This window comes from Anarhichas minor, unplaced genomic scaffold (genome assembly GCF_050575085.1).
Source record: "Anarhichas minor isolate MPS153535 unplaced genomic scaffold, ASM5057508v1 ptg000086l, whole genome shotgun sequence".
Lineage (NCBI taxonomy): Eukaryota > Metazoa > Chordata > Actinopteri > Perciformes > Anarhichadidae > Anarhichas > Anarhichas minor.
In genome coordinates this window covers 1,194,280-1,211,304 of record NW_027466532.1, presented here as the reverse complement: position 1 = coordinate 1,211,304, position 17,025 = coordinate 1,194,280, and the positions used below count along the sequence as shown (strand labels likewise).

Sequence of the window (17,025 nt, the reverse complement as noted above, 5' to 3'; positions counted from 1 at the left end):
ACATCAGCGGCCGTAACCCTGAAACGCCTACCTCCACCAGGGACTGATCCCCACCCAGGATTACTCCGAAAATAAAAAAGGCAAAATAATAAACGAGTGCCCGCAGGAAAGACCGTTAAGCCCAGCTGGACACTCACCTGTCTATCCTGAGGAAGCTGCCGTACAGTTTGCTTACAAGAGACAATATGACAGACAACCAGACATCAACACTTACCACGCCAGCACCTAACAAACAGACCATCAACAATTACCCAATCAGCTCTTCCAGATCCCGGACGAGCCCCCAACTGTTACGTTCCCCTTTTAGGCATCTAAGGGATGCGGGGAGTAACGGTGTTATTTTACCCGGGGGAAGAGAGAGAGAGCACTGCGAAGGGTTTTAACAAAGGATCGTTTATTGGAGATAAGCCCGCGGCAAAACAAAACTACCCTCTGATAGTCAGAGGGCGACTCAAAGTGATAATCGCACCAACACGATGGCGACACCAGCCCACACGGCTGTACCCGGAGAGATCCACGGGACCACTCTCTCGGCTTGGTTGCTGCTTCGGCCCCGGAAGAAGGCTGTCCTTCCGGAGCTCCTCTCCTTTTAACCACACCTCCGATCGTTGATTGGGTGCAGCTGGCCTCTAGTAACGGGCGGCACCCGAGAGGACACAGCGTGTAATCAGAGAGAGCACAACAACAACACACGGCACGTAACACTATGGATGCTCAGATGTTTACATAGTAAAGACACTGTTGAAAATAAGAACTACCTGCACGTGCAAATAACAGTGCAGAACAGTGCTGTGATATCAAAGATATTCAATTTTTTCTTTGGGTAACTGACAGCTCAGTGACAGAAGATGTAAGTCAAAGGTTATAGTTATAGAGACATCTCAAAAATGGATATGAGACTAAAATCTGCCCCAAAGCCTAGTTACAATGAACATTCATCTTTTCTCTCCTATTATGTTTAGTGCACTTCTATAGAGTGCTGCAGGGAGGACGCATTTTTATAGTCCACCAGGAAGTTAGCATCGGTTCCCTCGAGATAAAGCCAAAGGGATTTTTCCATTCGTTTTTGGCTTATTACTGTCACAGCTCTGCCACCATTATCCTGTTTTTTCCATCTCTCACTCACCTAATCAGTTTATTCAGTGCACCTGCCAGTCACACCCACCTCATCAGCTCATCACTCTCACCTGCTCACTCTGCTGCTTCCACTATTTAGACCCCAGTCACACAAACTCACTGCCAGATCGTTCTCCGCTTCCATGCAAGACTTTCTCACGTACGCCCTGGGACTGATTCCCCGTTATCGACCCTGCCTGTTTTGGACTACCCCGCCTTGCCTCTGCCCCGGTAACTCACTCAGTCTTCTGTCCCCGACCACGAGATCCTGCCGCTGTTTCCCTGTGCTTATTCTGCCTGTTGTGTGTCCAGAGGAAAATAAAGCTTCGATTGCATGATAATCATGCATACAAGCTATTCAAATTGAAGCTTTTATTTTAAACATAAATGTGGAAATGAAAATGAGTGATGGCCTATTAGTGCCACTGCCATGCATAAAGATACCTGTTATCTTTCATACAATACTGAACTATTAAAATAATGGACAGATTCATGTTTAGAGAAAAAAATATATATATTTTTTAATTGTCTAATCAACCAAAGATTTTGCGGACCCCCTGCACTACCTCCGCGGACCCCCTGTTGAAGACCTCTGTCCTAAACTACATGGTGCATGACTATACATTGAGGCTGTAAGGCTGACTAGTCAATGTGACGACGTCTCATTTAGCCACTTGTTAGCAACCACCTTTTCTAAGACAAGTCTAAGGTAAGTTTAAAAATGAGCATTTGTTTAGATTGGATTTGTTTGTTATATACTCTACACAGAGCGGTGATTTGTTCCAACAGCTTGGTGGCTACAGAATGGTTGTGCAACTACTATTCGGTTAAGGTTAGGGTCAGTGCATTGACATTCTACATTATGTGCTGCTGAATTGTCCAATTTGAACACAATTCCTATTGACAATGACCTGGTCTACCACCACTTGAGGCCTGGGCCCCGTTCCTCGTACGTGGTTCAACTAAGTCGATCAAATGTCCTATTAGCCAGCCTAAATTAACCCGATGATTGAAATCAGGTTATCTCGGTTTCTCCAAGGCTGATCCGCTCTCAAACACTCTCGTTAATTCGAACCAGACGATCAGGATCAGGATAATTGTGCGTGCCCGTCCTACTTCAAAAGGGGGAAGCGTCGATCACCGAAACCATGATTTTCTAACAGTACAATGGAAAATATACGCAAAGAAAGAGCCTCTTTTTACTCCGCTGACAAGCAGGAGATTATCATGAACGCATATGAGGAATTCAAGACCATAATCACGGCAAAATCTAACACTGCCACCGCTGCGAGGGCTAGACAAGAAGCACGGCAAAATATCACAGACAAGTTAATTAAATGCGTAAGTGTTGGGAAATGTATAGGCTCATTTTAATGCCTCATCACCCCAATCAATCAGATTATATGTCTTTAAATGTGCCTGCTGGCAGTAGGTTTAATGAATGCATCATCCAATGAGATCTTATAGCGAAAATAATTATCTCAACTCTTTCAGAATAAGTAATTAAAGACAGTCAATGCTCGGCTGGGCGTGTGGTGTTCAATGTATGGCTCCAGAAGGTCTTGTAAATAAATGATTCCTTGTCGGCAGAATGGATAGCGCTCGTATAGGAAGTCATCATGATGTGATAACGGATCTTGGCGATGTGGAAGAACTCTCTCCATATAAAACGCTAACCTAACTAATATCCTCCTTCATCAGTGGGATCTCTGAGGAAGGGAGCTGTACATTAATGCAATAGAGGCTTCTTAGTTTGCTCAGCTGGTTTTAATGGATCACCGTGTGTCTCACTTTACATGCATTTCCGGAACTCCCGTATAAACCCCAGTATATGCGCAAGCGCATTAGACTACCGTATATGACAGGAGCTGCCATTTTTTCCGGGGGAGTGGCAGCTTATCCAGCTACCTTCAGTTAGCCTGTGCTGGAGCAGGTTCAAGCTTATGGATGTGTTGCCATGGTAATTTTGCCAAACTTGCTTCGTGGAACCGAAAAGCCTGATCTATGTCATCTTATCCTGAAAATTATCCGGCTAACTCAGTTAGCCACGTACGAGGAACGGGGCCCTGGGCTACATTGAAAAAAATATAAACTAAAACAATTACTAATTTTCCGTGATAATTTCTCCAGATGGTGAGCTCTGAGGAGAATCTTAGTGGGCACGGTGTACTTTCCTCTCACTGAACAGATACTGTAGCATATGTACTTCAAGTTGCCTGCTGGCCTCGATGCCATCAGCAGCACACAGTGGGATTCACCATGCGACATGATTAAAAAAGTAAACAGAAAATAGAGAAAAAAGAGAGGACGCAAGAGATAAAAAATCAAAGCAGTCCATGGGTGCTTGGCTCTGCCCTACCGCTCTCCAGTGGAGCTGAAAGATGAATTCAATTCAAACGGACATTGCGATGTAACACAACGCTATTTTCAAATTGCAAAGCTAGCTCTTTAGGGGAATAGCTCAGAACAAAGTGTGGAACCAAAGTCAGTGTGCTCTTAATAATAATAATAATATATCAATTTTCTATAGCGCTTTTCAAGATACCCAAAGACGCTTTACAAGGCAGAGACAAACGGAACAAACAAACAAACAAACACAAAAAAATAAAAAGAATGAAAAAAGAATGACTGGAGAAGCTGTGCTGAATGGGTCATGTAGTGGAGGGTAGCGTGCAGGGGTTAGCAGGTGAAGGCGAGTTTGAAGAGGTGGGTTTTGAGGGCTTGTTTGAATGATGATAGGGAGGGAGCCTCACGGATGTGGATGGGGAGGGCGTTCCAGAGGGGAGGTGCAGCAGCTGAGAAGGCCCTGTCACCCCAGGTCCTGAGAAGGCCCTGTCACCCCAGGTCCAGCGCTTGGTCCTGATGGTCTTCAGAGTGTTTGCACCGGCGGACCTGAGGCAACGGGTTGGGGCGTGGAGGGGGAGGAGGTCTGAAAGGTAGGGAGGGGCCAGGTTGTTTAGGGCTTTGTAGGTGGTGAGTAGTATTTTGAAGTCTATTCTGTATTTGACCGGGAGCCAGTGGAGGTTGCGAAGGACCGGGGTGATGTGTTCATAGCGGCGGGTGGAAGTGAGTAGTCGAGCGGCAGAGTTCTTAACATATTGAAGTTTATTGAGGATTTTGTTGGGAGAACCATAGAGGATGCTGTTGCAGTAGTCGAGTCTGGAGGTTATGAGGGCATGGATGAGAATTTCGGTGGTGGCAGAGGACAGGGAGGGTCGGAGGCGTGCAATGTTCCTGAGGTGAAAGAAGGCAGTCTTGGTGATGTGGTTGGCGTGGGGTAGAAAAGAGAGGGTGGGGTCGAGGATGATACCAAGGTTGCGGACCTGGGTGGAGGGGGTGACGATGGAGCCATCAATGTTGAGGGAGAAGGGCTGGGCTGAACGGGTAGGGAGTTAGGGCCGATGATGAGTATTTCAGATTTGTTGCAGTTGAGTTTGAGAAAGTTCTGTTGCATCCATGATTTTATATCAGTGAGACAGGTGGTGAGAGTGGAGTGGGTGACGGAGATGATGGTCTTGGTGGAGAAGTAGAGTTGGGTGTCGTCAGCGTAGCAGTGGAAGTTGAGACCATGACGACGGATGATTTGTCCAAGGGGAAGGATGTAAATGATGAAGAGGAGGGGACCAAGCACGAAACCTTGGGGGACACCGTGGGTGGCTGGGGAGGTGGAGGATTTACAGTTGTTTATTGCAATGAATTGATGTCGGTCTGAGATTTGTGTGATTTGTTACAAAACTGTTACTGACTGTAGATCAGTAATATTCATGTATAATTTAATATTTAAATGAATGTTCACACTGGGCCTCTGCTGCATTAAGGGAGAGGGGGTTGTTGAGATTTTATTCAAAAGTTATATCAACATGTTCACATGACCATTGGGCTTTAAGTTATCAATGGCAGAGCTATAGTCAGGTGTTGAGATATTTCTGCCCTTTAGTTTGTGTGATTTGTTACTGTAACTGACTGGAGATCAGTAAGATTCATATTTTTATTTTAAAGGTTAACATTCACTCCTGGCTGTTCTGCTGTGCTTTGTAGTTATTTGTTCAGATTTTATTTAAGCTAAGTCATGATGATTATATTATATTCTACTGTGATTGAAGGTTTTTACAGTTCAGTAGCTAAATAACAATATGTTATTCATAACAATGAATCAGAATACGAGGCCTGGCTTAGAAAGAGCAGTTTATGTTGAGTGTATCCAATGTTGTGTTGGTTCTGCTATAGAATAGGTTTATTGCTAATACGAAATATCATTTTTTTTTTTTATTCCATACTTGCAATATTATTCTAAAAAAGTACATTATTTTCTCATGTTGTTCATCCCTACTCTCCAGTAACGAACACCTTTCTGACAGAGAATAAACCTTCATCTGTGCAAAATCAGTTTCTGTCTGTCCATCTTCTTGGGTAGAGTTTGGATGAATTATTAATGTATACAAAATAATAATACTTCAGCAACAGCTTACAACTTAGTACAACCGACATCCTCAAAAATGGCCGCTGTAATCATTATTACTCTTCTCTGAAAATATGCAGCAATGAGCTTAACAACACATTTGTTTCGGACTATTGGTCTTTTAGAATAATAGGCCTTTGGAACAATGGGCGGTCCTATTCTCAACAACTAATAGCCGAATGAACATATGGCTTCTGATCGCCCATCAGCTGGGATACGATGACGATAGAAATGTAGCTGATATGAACTTGCTAACATATATGTTGGTTACAGAACAGGGCTAGCCACAACAGCTAATGTTGTGGGTCCGATTCAACTATTAGTGTAGTTAATGCTAGCCCTTCAGACATTCTCCATCGGGATAGGTTGTTGTTGTGGGACTGGACATGGGCACTGTTTAGAAGGATTGCAGGGTTTCTGTATTCCCGCACCACATTTTCACATTGCATTGTTGGGAAATTACTCTTTTAGTTTACATTATTATATTATTATTCTCCTTTACATTAAAGCATTCCAAACTCCATCTGCTAATGGAAACTCTGATACAGTTAATGCACAGCAAAAAAGCATCTGTGTGGACATTCAGTTGGGATTGTTTTGTCAAAATTAATTTGAAATTTGAAGCTTAAACTTTTGAGTCAACATGGACGAGAAGTCTGGAGAGCACTATGGATGGAAATCATAATAGCTACTGAGCTTACATGTCAAAAGATCCATCTCCATGACAACTGAGCAAACATCCACTGATAACATCGGTGGAAAAAGCTTGTGAGTGGACCTTGAGTTGGGATCGTTTTATGAAATGGAGCGAGTACTTCAGGTATTACTTTCTGAAGACATCAGCACTCCATGATGAACATGAGTCCTGTTAATACATTGTGAGAGAGATGAATTCTATGTGTGAATGTCTTAAAACCCACAGGAGTTCTTTCTCATCTCTTTCTTCTACTGTAAAAGAATCATTTGTGATGTTGATGGATCATGTTCTGAGTCTGTAGGGCTTTGAGTGTGCACACGTCACTTTGCAAGAATGACAAAATGTGTTTTTCAAACTCCTGTAACTTTAAATGACATGTAATTGGAAAAGCTTCTAAATATAGTAACAATATTCTGATGCTACATTTTTTTCTGCTGTCTAATACTGTCGAGCTCTGATAACTCCACTTTCTCTTGTCAAGGCATTGGACTGCTGGATAGCACCGTCAGTGCAGAGACTGATTGAGCAGATGTCACATGGACTAAGTCTACTGATCTCCTGGGGAAAGAGAACCCGCTTCAGTGGATTTATGCTTCACAAAACGTTATGCGTCAGTGAGTTCACAGTCTCAGTGTCTTGTTGGGGAAATGCTCTGAAGTACTTGAGCCTCCTTCCTTCGGGGAAATATAACCAGAAGTGTGACTAAAGTTGGGTGTCCCCTGGTGGCTGAAGTCCTTTGATTTAGATGAAGTCATTATATTCTTAATGTCACTTTTATATCCCACTGATGGCCCAGTGTTTCATGTTGTTATAATAATAATAATAATAATAGTAATAATTATTATAAAAATCAATTTAATTTGTATAGCACCTTTCATACAAGAAATGCATTACAATAAAGCGAAATAGACATAGAATGAACATTTAAAAAACTTCAGCGGAGGTCATTTGAGGCTTATTAAATGTAAACTTTTTTGTAAATGTAAAGTGATTATTCGTACCTAGGAGTCTGACCCTCTTAATTTCCTGCCTGACACAAATTCACTACAGATCTCAACTACACCGACAAAGGCATTTTACACCCATCCCAGAACGTCTTCCCAAGGGTCTAACCCAGGGTTCGGCAACCCGCGGCTCCAGAGCCGCATGCGGAAGGACACGTCATGACTGCTAAGAACCAATCAAGTAGCGAACACGTGTGTCTACGTCATCGTTTCTAAACTTATGCATTTACGAAGAGGTAACTCCGGAGTTTTCAAACTTATCTGTCCTCGGGAGCGTTTTCAAACTCCTCCGTTTTCGGTGCTCGGAAACTCCGGCGTAGTGTGGATGCTCAGTGTAAACGTAGTGGAACATATGCGTTTCCAAATAGAAATGGAGTAGTGTGGACATGGCCTCAGGCTTTGACAAAAAATAACATGGAAATAAATAACGCTTAGTTTTTATTAATTTTTTGCACAGTGGACAATCTTTCAGGGGGAACACCTCCTATCTTGGAGTTTGAGGTGATGCTGCCACTGAAAATAAAAAATGTTTTAATATTTTGTCAACTAAAATGTGCATCACATCCTATTACGTCGCTGTCAGGCACCTTTCCCTGCAGGTGGCTAATCATGATTTGCAGACCCCACAGGTAAAATAGCAATAAAATGTCAAGCATTGTCTTTATTCTTGTTCTATAATTTCATAAATACAACAAACTATAGTTTTTATATATATATAATATAACTATATACAAAACTTTATAGGCTGTGATATCAAATAGCTTTTGTGGCTCCAGACTTATTTGGTGGAAAATTGGGCAAAATGGCTCTTTGGATAGTAAAGGTTGCCGACCCCTGGTCTAGATGAACTTTACAGCAATAAAATAATAAAAATGAATGTAATAAAGTGCTTAACAGTAAAATAATATTCTGTTCACCATATGAGTGTAATGTGAATATTTGCTTGCAAATGTATTCATTTATTTATAGTTGATGTTATTTTAATTTGTCCATCCCACTAAGTGTTGGTGAAGGAGAGTAAAATACAGTAGAACCTCAAGGTAGTGCATGATGAAAAAATGCATCTATGATGCAAAATGACAGATCCAACTAGCTTTGAGCAAGGTTGGTGTTTAAAATGGTGCCAGGACAGGAGCCTAGCATGTTTTTATTTGATTCCATGTTTAAAAAAAATAAATGTAGATGACATGTGGTTATGTAAATAGACATGTCAGAAACAGACTAGACACAAATAACACTTAAACCCACTGAAGAGATTTCATGGACTAGCTGTTCCACAGTGGACGTAACACTGCGGTGTCTCTCTGTCATGCTAACACACATCCTGTTATCAAGTTCCCAAGTTTGGTGAAACGACCACGAGCCTTTGAAGAAGTGGGTCAGGCGCTGTTGAGGGCATGGATGATGCTCGGTGTTTTCTATCACTGCTCCCAGAGGATAAAGAGCACTGTGCTGCTCCAACCACTGCATATTGATTGGTTTAAGGAACTGATTCCACTGAGACCGGGCTGGCTTCTTTCCAAGAACAACAAAAAGTGATGAGGACAAATGTTAGGTTGAGTAAGGCCAAATAATAACTGAAATGTCAAATCTTCTCACATTTTGTGTAAGAAAATATGAATAATAATGGAAATATGAAAATCAAGTCTATCTGCTGACTAGAGCATGTCATATAGAATAGAACACTGAAAACATAGAAGCTGGTTCAATTATATACAGTACAGTGCTCAGCCTGTTGAGATCTTGATACAACAAACTTGATTGCCGACCAACATTGATAAAACACCTATTGATAGGTGTAAACACCTATTGATAGGTGTTTTATCAATGTTGGTCGGCAATCAAGTAGTTTGTTGTATCAATGGTCCCAAAAATGTACCTTCGCAGAAAAGAAATGCAAAAAAACGATTATAATGCCAGTTGGACTTGAAATAGTTATTGTTGTAAAGGAATGCATATGTTTTGCTTAATCTATTAGCATATGGAACAATCTAAAATACTCAGATTAATAAGAAAATAAAAACAAATGATATATATAATAATATAACTTGAACTGCATTAGGAATGCAATGAAAATAGACGTATATTATTTACTTTGTAACGTTACTCCTGAAGGCTAATTAGTACCATGTACTGTATCTAATCACAAGTCTTCCTGTTCTGAAAGAAACAGTAATCATGCACCACACACGGCACTGTCTCTGTGTGAGCTTGTGGAGGAGAGACAGCAGAGTGTGTATGGCAGCAACAGCACAGGTTGGTACAAAACACTGCAATTACGTGCAATACAACTCCCGCTGAGAGGCAACTAGCAGGCATGATACTCTGCTGGATGAGCACTTGGTAACATCTGTGCTCTGCTGCTGCTAAATGTACCCTACCAGGTAAAAAACAGCCAGTGTGTGTGTGAATGAAAGGAGAGTGGAAGCAGAGCAGAGAAAAGCAGCGTATAAAGGACCGGTGCTGACTGGATTTCCTTTGACATGGCTGAAACTGTCAGGTCTTTGGGGGGGGGGGGGGGGGGGGGTTACATAAAGGGAAGTGATGGGAAGATGGCAGCAGAGCCAAAGCAGGTCCAACTGTAGACTGTATACAGTGGGTACGGAAAGTATTCAGACCCCTTTAAATTTTTCACTCTTTGTTTCATTGCAGCCATTTGGTAAAATCAATTTATTTCTCATTAATGTACACTCAGCACCCCATCTTGACAGAAAAAAACAGAAATGTAGAATTTTTTGCAAATTTATTAAAAAAGAAAAACTGAAATATCACATGGTCATAAGTATTCAGACCCTTTGCTGTGACACTCATATTTAACTCACATGCTGTCCATTTCTTCTGATCCTCCTTGAGATGGTTCTACTCCTTCATTGGAGTCCAGCTGTGTTTAATTAAACTGATTGGACTTGAATAGGAAAGGCACACACCTGTCTATATAAGACCTTACAGCTCACAGTGCATGTCAGAGCAAATGAGAATCATGAGGTCGAAGGAACTGCCCAAGGAGCTCAGAGACAGAATTGTGGCAAGGCACAGATCTGGCCAAGGTTACAAAAGAATTTCTGCGGCACTCAAGGTTCCTAAGAGCACAGTGGCCTCCATAATCCTTAAATGGAAGAAGTTTGGGACGACCAGAACTCTTCCTAGACCTGGCCGTCCAGCCAAACTGAGCAATCGTGGAAGAAGAGCCTTGGTGAGAGAGGTAAAGAAGAACCCAAAGATCACTGTGGCTGAGCTCCAGAGATGCAGTAGGGAGATGGGAGAAAGTTCCACAAAGTCAACTATCACTGCAGCCCTCCACCAGTCGGGGCTTTATGGCGGAGTGGCCCGACGGAAGCCTCTCCTCAGTGCAAGACATATGAAAGCCCGCATAGAGTTTGCCAAAAAACACATGAAGGACTCCCAGACTATGAGAAATAAGATTCTCTGGACTGATGAGACCAAGATTGAACTTTTTGGCGTTAATTCTAAGCGGTATGTGTGGAGAAAACCAGGCACTGCTCATCACCTGCCCAATACAATCCCAACAGTGAAACATGGTGGTGGCAGCATCATGCTATGGGGGTGTTTTTCAGCTGCAGGGACAGGACGACTGGTTGCAATTGAAGGAAAGATGAATGCGGCCAAGTACAGAGATATCCTGGAAGAAAACCTCTTCCAGAGTGCTCTGGACCTCAGACTGGGCCGAAGGTTCACCTTCCAACAAGACAATGACCCTAAGCACATTGTATTGAAGACCCTAAGCTAAAATAACAAAGGAGTGGCTTCGGAACAACTCTGTGACCATTCTTGACTGGCCCAGCCAGAACCCTGACCTAAACCCAATTGAGCATCTCTGGAGAGACCTGAAAATGGCTGTCCACCAACGTTCACCATCCAACCTAATGGAACTGGAGAGGATCTGCAAGGAAGAATGGCAGAGGATCCCCAAATCCAGGTGTGAAAAAGTTGTTGCATCATTCCCAAGAAGACTCATGCCTGTACTAGCTCAAAAGGGTGCTTCTACTCAATACTGAGCAAAGGGTCTGAATACTTATGACCATGTGATATTTCAGTTTTTCTTTTTTAATAAATTTGCAAAAATGTCTACATTTCTGTTTTTTTCTGTCAAGATGGGGTGCTGACTGTACATTAATGAGAAATAAAATGAACTTTTTTGATTTTAGCAAATGGCTGCAATGAAACAGTGAAAAATTTAAAGGGGTCTGAATACTTTCCGTACCCACTGTATAAGAAGTGGACATAGTCATCGTCACATCACCCATTGGTTTGTGGACTATGGTTTTGAAGTCTCGAGTTTGGCATTTTGGCCGTCGCCATCTTGGTTATTTGCAATCAGTGAACGGAAGAGACCATATTTGGACTATGGAAGGTGCGTAGTAGCGACCTGTCAATCACAATGTAGCCCCGCCCTAAAGCATCCCCTGCTTTATGGTCTGTTTGACTCTAAATGGACCATCATTTACTAAATGAACATCCTGCTGTATTGAAGAAGACTTGAAACTAGAGATTGAGACCATAAACTCATGTTTACGATGTTTACTGAGGTAATAAATCAAGAGAGAAGTAGAGTCATTTTCTCATAGACTTCTATACAACCAGAGGAGTCGCCCCCTGGTGGACAGTAGAGAGAATGCATATTGGCTTCCCGTTTCAGAATCGAAGGTTACCATGGAGCATCATCAAGAACACTTCAATCCTGAAATTGCATCATTAACAGTATGTTAGTTTCTGGAGTGAACTACTTCCACTTCTTGGAAGTATGCTCAGAAGGTAGAACCTCGTCCCTCAATCAGAAGATCAGTGGTTCGATCCCTGATTCCACTTGTCTGTGTCGATGTGTCCTTGCATGGTAGTCCCTGTCATCAGAGTATGAATGGGTGAATGATGACATGTAGTGTTAAAGAGCTTTGAGTGGTCGGAAGACTAGAAAGGCGCTATACAAATACAGTCTATTTACCATTCTTCCTGCATATTTACGAAATCTGTGACGGATTTTATTTTTTGTTGGTGTCAAAAGACCCAAAACATCTGGCACATAGTTTGTTTTAAGGGATGTTACAAACTAAATGACCAAAGGTATGTGGACATCAGCCATTTCAGCCATAATTGGGAGCTGAACAGATGATTCTGACACCATGAGCATCCATTGATGCTGCTATAACAGCCTCCACTCTTCTGGTTTCAGGCTTTCCATCAGATGTTGGAACCTGGCTGCAGGGATTTGCTCCCATTCTGACACAAGAGCAACAATGAGGTGCAACACTGATGTTGGCTGATCTGGATTTGGTTGGTGTTCCACTTCACGTTATTACCACAGACTTTGAAGAACGCTATTGTCTAAAATATCTGTGTATGGTGGAGGATTAAGATTAAGACCACGTGTCTACATTTTTGGCAGAATACTGGAGTGTAGGATGCTTCCAGAGAACAGGCTCCTGGCAGAAAGTGGAGATCAAGCTTGAGGATGACTGGATGTTACAGGAGCTTACAAGCATATGAGCACATTTACAGCTTCGACAATGTTAGCATCACGATAAAATCACGCTTTAAATCATTGACTGAGAAAACTTTCCAGCCCTGCAGCGATTCATCATCACTGGAGCAGCCTGTCCTCTGATGATGGCAAATAAACAATTTGGCTTCCAGCCTGAGAGAAGTCTCACACAATCACATTACCATCCAGACTTCCCATTAACAACCTTAAATGTCTTGGATGCAGTCATATAGAGATTTAGTTTTTTTATGCAGCTTTGTGTTTTATTATGTTTTAAGTTACAAAGTCCCATTGAGAGTTTGAAACAAGGTAACTAAATGAAGTTCAGTTCTATATGACACCAGGACCACTAGCAGTAGTGTTTTATTTCTTATTTTATTCTATAGTACTTTACTTCCATTATTAAGCTCTGAGTCATCTGCATGTTCACTGATGCAGAGCAGGGTTAATGCATGTTAGGGATGACAGACATGCAGCACATCTAAAAATACTCCCAATGTCCTTTTTCTTATCCTGGCCAAGGTATGCTCAATGTTCAGTAGGAAATTACAAGATAGTTTCTTTGCTAGCTATTTCTAACTTTGTCTATGTTTTGTGAATGTATCTTAAATTCAGCTCCTTGCATTACAAGGTCTTACTGTAATAGAGTACTCTAGCAATTTAGTATTGCTTTTCTATGAGGTTAGAGCAAATTATCCTGAATATTTTGTCTTTAGTGTGGGTCAAGAACCAAGACACTGCGTCCTACATTTCCCATTATGCAACTCAATATTATCTTAGATATCTCACATCTCAACCATAGACTTGCTGAAAGGCATAGGAAGTGGACGTAGTCATCATGACATCACCCATTGGTTTGTGGACTGCCTTTTTGAAGCCTCGAGTTCTGCGTTTTGGCCGTCGCCATCTTGGTTATTTGCAACCAGTGAACGGAAGTGACCATATTTGGACTATGGAAGGGTTAAAGCCGTGGTAGCGACATGTCAATCACTGTGTAGCCCCGCCCTAAAGCATACCCTGCTTTATGGTCTGTTTGACTCTAAATGGACCATCATTTACTAAATGAACATCATGCTGTATTGAAGAAGACTTGAAACTAGAGATTGAGACCATAAACTCATGTTTACAATGTTTAAGACACTTCAGCATTGGCAAATGTCCTTGGGTAAGATACTGAATCCAAAATAGCTCCCAAATTGTTGGCAAATTGGTGCGTGTGTGCTTGAATGGACATTTGGTTTAGGTTGATGGGCTGGTGGCACCTTGCATGGCAGCCTCTGCCATATGAATGGTTGGAAAGACTAGAAAGGCTCTATATAAATGCATGTCCATCGACATGTATGCCTAGAATACATAATCACCCACTTCATGTATATAAAATAAGCTATTACATTAATAAGCCATAATGTATTTCTTTGTACTATTGCAGGGGTCGCCAACAGGCGGACCGCGGTCCGGATCCGGACCCAGGACCTAAAACCGATAATTGAGAATTATTACATTTTGACGGAGCGCCTCTATTTTAACCGGCGCAGCTTTTTCAGCCTTTACGGTACTTGTTCAGCGGTGCAAATCACATCACGTGATGCAGCTCAGCCAATCAAATATGAGTATTCTGACAAGTTTCCTGAATCAAGTGAGATACACACACGGGAGAGACGAGAAGAGGACGAAGAGTAGGAGAATAATTACGTGAGTCAGAGAAGTTATTTCACATGACGAGAGAAAAGTGGTCCGCGAGACCAGAGAGACCAGAGTCTTTAACCAAGAATGAACAGACTCTTATAGGTTAATTCTTCCCACGGACAGTTTATAACCAGTGTGGCTCACATGTTCAGAGACCGTGGCGATTATTAAAAGCAGTAATGTGAAGCGTCACTACGAGACAAAGCACAACTCTTTTGAGCAAATATACCCACTCACATCTGAAATGAAGTCACAGAAAATAAACCTAAGAGCCCAATATGATCAGAATCCTAACGCATTAGTTCACTGTCCAATGATGTTAACAGAGAGAGTAGAGCCGAAACAAGTGGTTTAATAACCACAGATAAAGTCTATGCTCACTGATTTATCTTGTTGGAATATGAGAAAAATGTGGCTTTCTCATTGACATCACTTCACACCTAAATTAAGTGAATTTTAAACTGCAGGGCAAATCGGTGATATTCATTCATTTTTCCTAAAATTAAGTACTTTATTTTAAGATGCACATTTTTCAAAAGCTTACTGTTATGTAATTTATTCTTTAATCCAGCCATTATTTTACTTGAAATGAGAAGAACATTTATTTATGTATTTCTATGTATTATTCATAATCCATCCAGTTAAATTTGAAAACTGAAAATAATAATTGTTAAAATATAATTGATGTGTACTTTATTTGATTTGACAGTTGACTACACAGAGACGTTGTTACTACTACTAGGCTACTTCTATATATATATATATGGCACTAAATAGCGCAAGTTAGATATTATTGTAATGTTTCGGACCTTTGCCTGAGGAGATTTTCCTCAATCTGGACCTTTTGGAATTTTAATTGAATACCCCTGCTCTATTGTATTCTTGTTTGATACAGTATATAAACTTTATGCTGTTGTCCATTGTTGCTTTTTATATATATTTATTAAGCTATTGGTCAGTGAAGAGCTATACATAGACTTTCTGTGCTCTTAATGTGGCCAAATCTAACAACCTAATGCATATGTAATCCAGTAGCCTATACAAAAACACAGACACATCATAACCAGCTCAAAGTGAACAATTACATTTATCATAATAAAAAATATATACAATTCGGGCCAGTCGAGACAACGCGACTGCACTGATGAATGTTCCGGCGGCTTGTATGTTCAAAAACAGAGTCAAATCCAAAGAAACAGATTCATTCCAGACTAGCCTACAAACATGTTTGCAGCCTCAGGCTTTCACAGCTCAGTGAGTTTAAACAGAGCTCCACCCGAACACTTCTCTATTTTCTGTCGGAGTCTGTTGTAAAACGCGGTTCATCTTTGTGGTGTGTTTTGTGCGTTAATGTCCCTGTCGCTGACCGCGCGCCGCGCCGTCCCCACACAGTCAACCACAGTCAAAGAATAGTTGAACACCGGCTTACCTTCGACAGCCCGTACCGTTGGCAGTATCCATAGAAAATATAAGATATCCATAATCATAGTAATTCCGGGCACTGGACTGTAAAAAGTCAATGCGTTCATAGCGCCGTCCAGCAGCGGGCCATTGAATGTGGATTCATTCAGAGCTGCAGAGCATCCTCCTCCTCATCACCATCAGCAGCAGCAGTGGAGGGATAATGGATGAGGAGCTGCTGCACCGGCCAGTTTGGGCGAAACCAATAAGGAAGGGGCGGAAAATCACAGCACAACACCGGCATCCCGCTGACCGCAGGGTTTACCTGCGGAACTCGTCCTGGAGAGGAAGTGAAAGAAGTATTATTACTATTATAACGGTTTGTTTAGGATGAGTTACAGGTGAAAGTGTTGATCATAGCAGTACTGTTTATTTCCTATAAAGGAAATACACTTATTTACTCAAGCACTATGCCTACTAATGCACTATTTTAGGTAGTTGTATTTTTGGGGGGACTGGGGTTGGTTGGCACACTTTTCACTCTGCTGTATTTCCCTGGCATGAGTTATGTTAGAATAGTTGCACCAGCAGCAAATTAAAGATTAAGGTCTCAGTTAAATATGTTTTAATGTATACACGATTTCGAAAATTAGGTGATTTATGATGTAAGTGATGTGGTGCATTTGTGGGCACAAATTATCAATCTTTCAAAAAGGTTTTTTAATCTATCAAAATACCCCAACAAAAGATACAGTAACAGTGAAATATGAATGGACACATTTTACCTTGTGATGAAGCCAGTTACCATCACTCATCAAAGACTTTAAAATCTTAATTAAAATGTATAGCTTATTCCTATGTCTAGTAACTAGAACCAACACATTTCCAATAGCTCTATCTAACAGTTTTATAATATATTTAGCCCACAGAACATGTTCTACGTTCGATACTATACAACTGAAATGTTACTCTCACCAGGTAGTTATTGACTTTCAAATGTTTTGACATAGTGGATGAGTGGATGTCAAGAAAGCAAACATTATGATGTTACATTTTTGTTGCTGTGACCTTCAAAGGACCAGAAAATAGCTGTGTGCCAACCAATCACAGTCTCCCCTACTTGAGCATTACACCTTGTACTCCCAACTCATCAAAAACACCCACT

General features: G+C 41.4%; 1 protein-coding gene across 2 annotated transcripts in view; it reads right to left on the bottom strand.

The window, feature by feature from the left end:
* Window positions 1–15,988, bottom strand: part of LOC142938487 (ephrin type-B receptor 2-like) — a 75,652-nt gene extending 59,664 nt beyond the window's left edge. For both annotated transcript variants that reach the window (XM_076081688.1, XM_076081689.1), the window contains exon 1: window positions 15,889–15,988. In XM_076081688.1, coding sequence (XP_075937803.1) covers window positions 15,889–15,988 — 100 coding nt within the window. The remainder of the gene's footprint in view (window positions 1–15,888) is intronic.
* Between the last annotated feature and the right edge of the window lie 1,037 nt (window positions 15,989–17,025).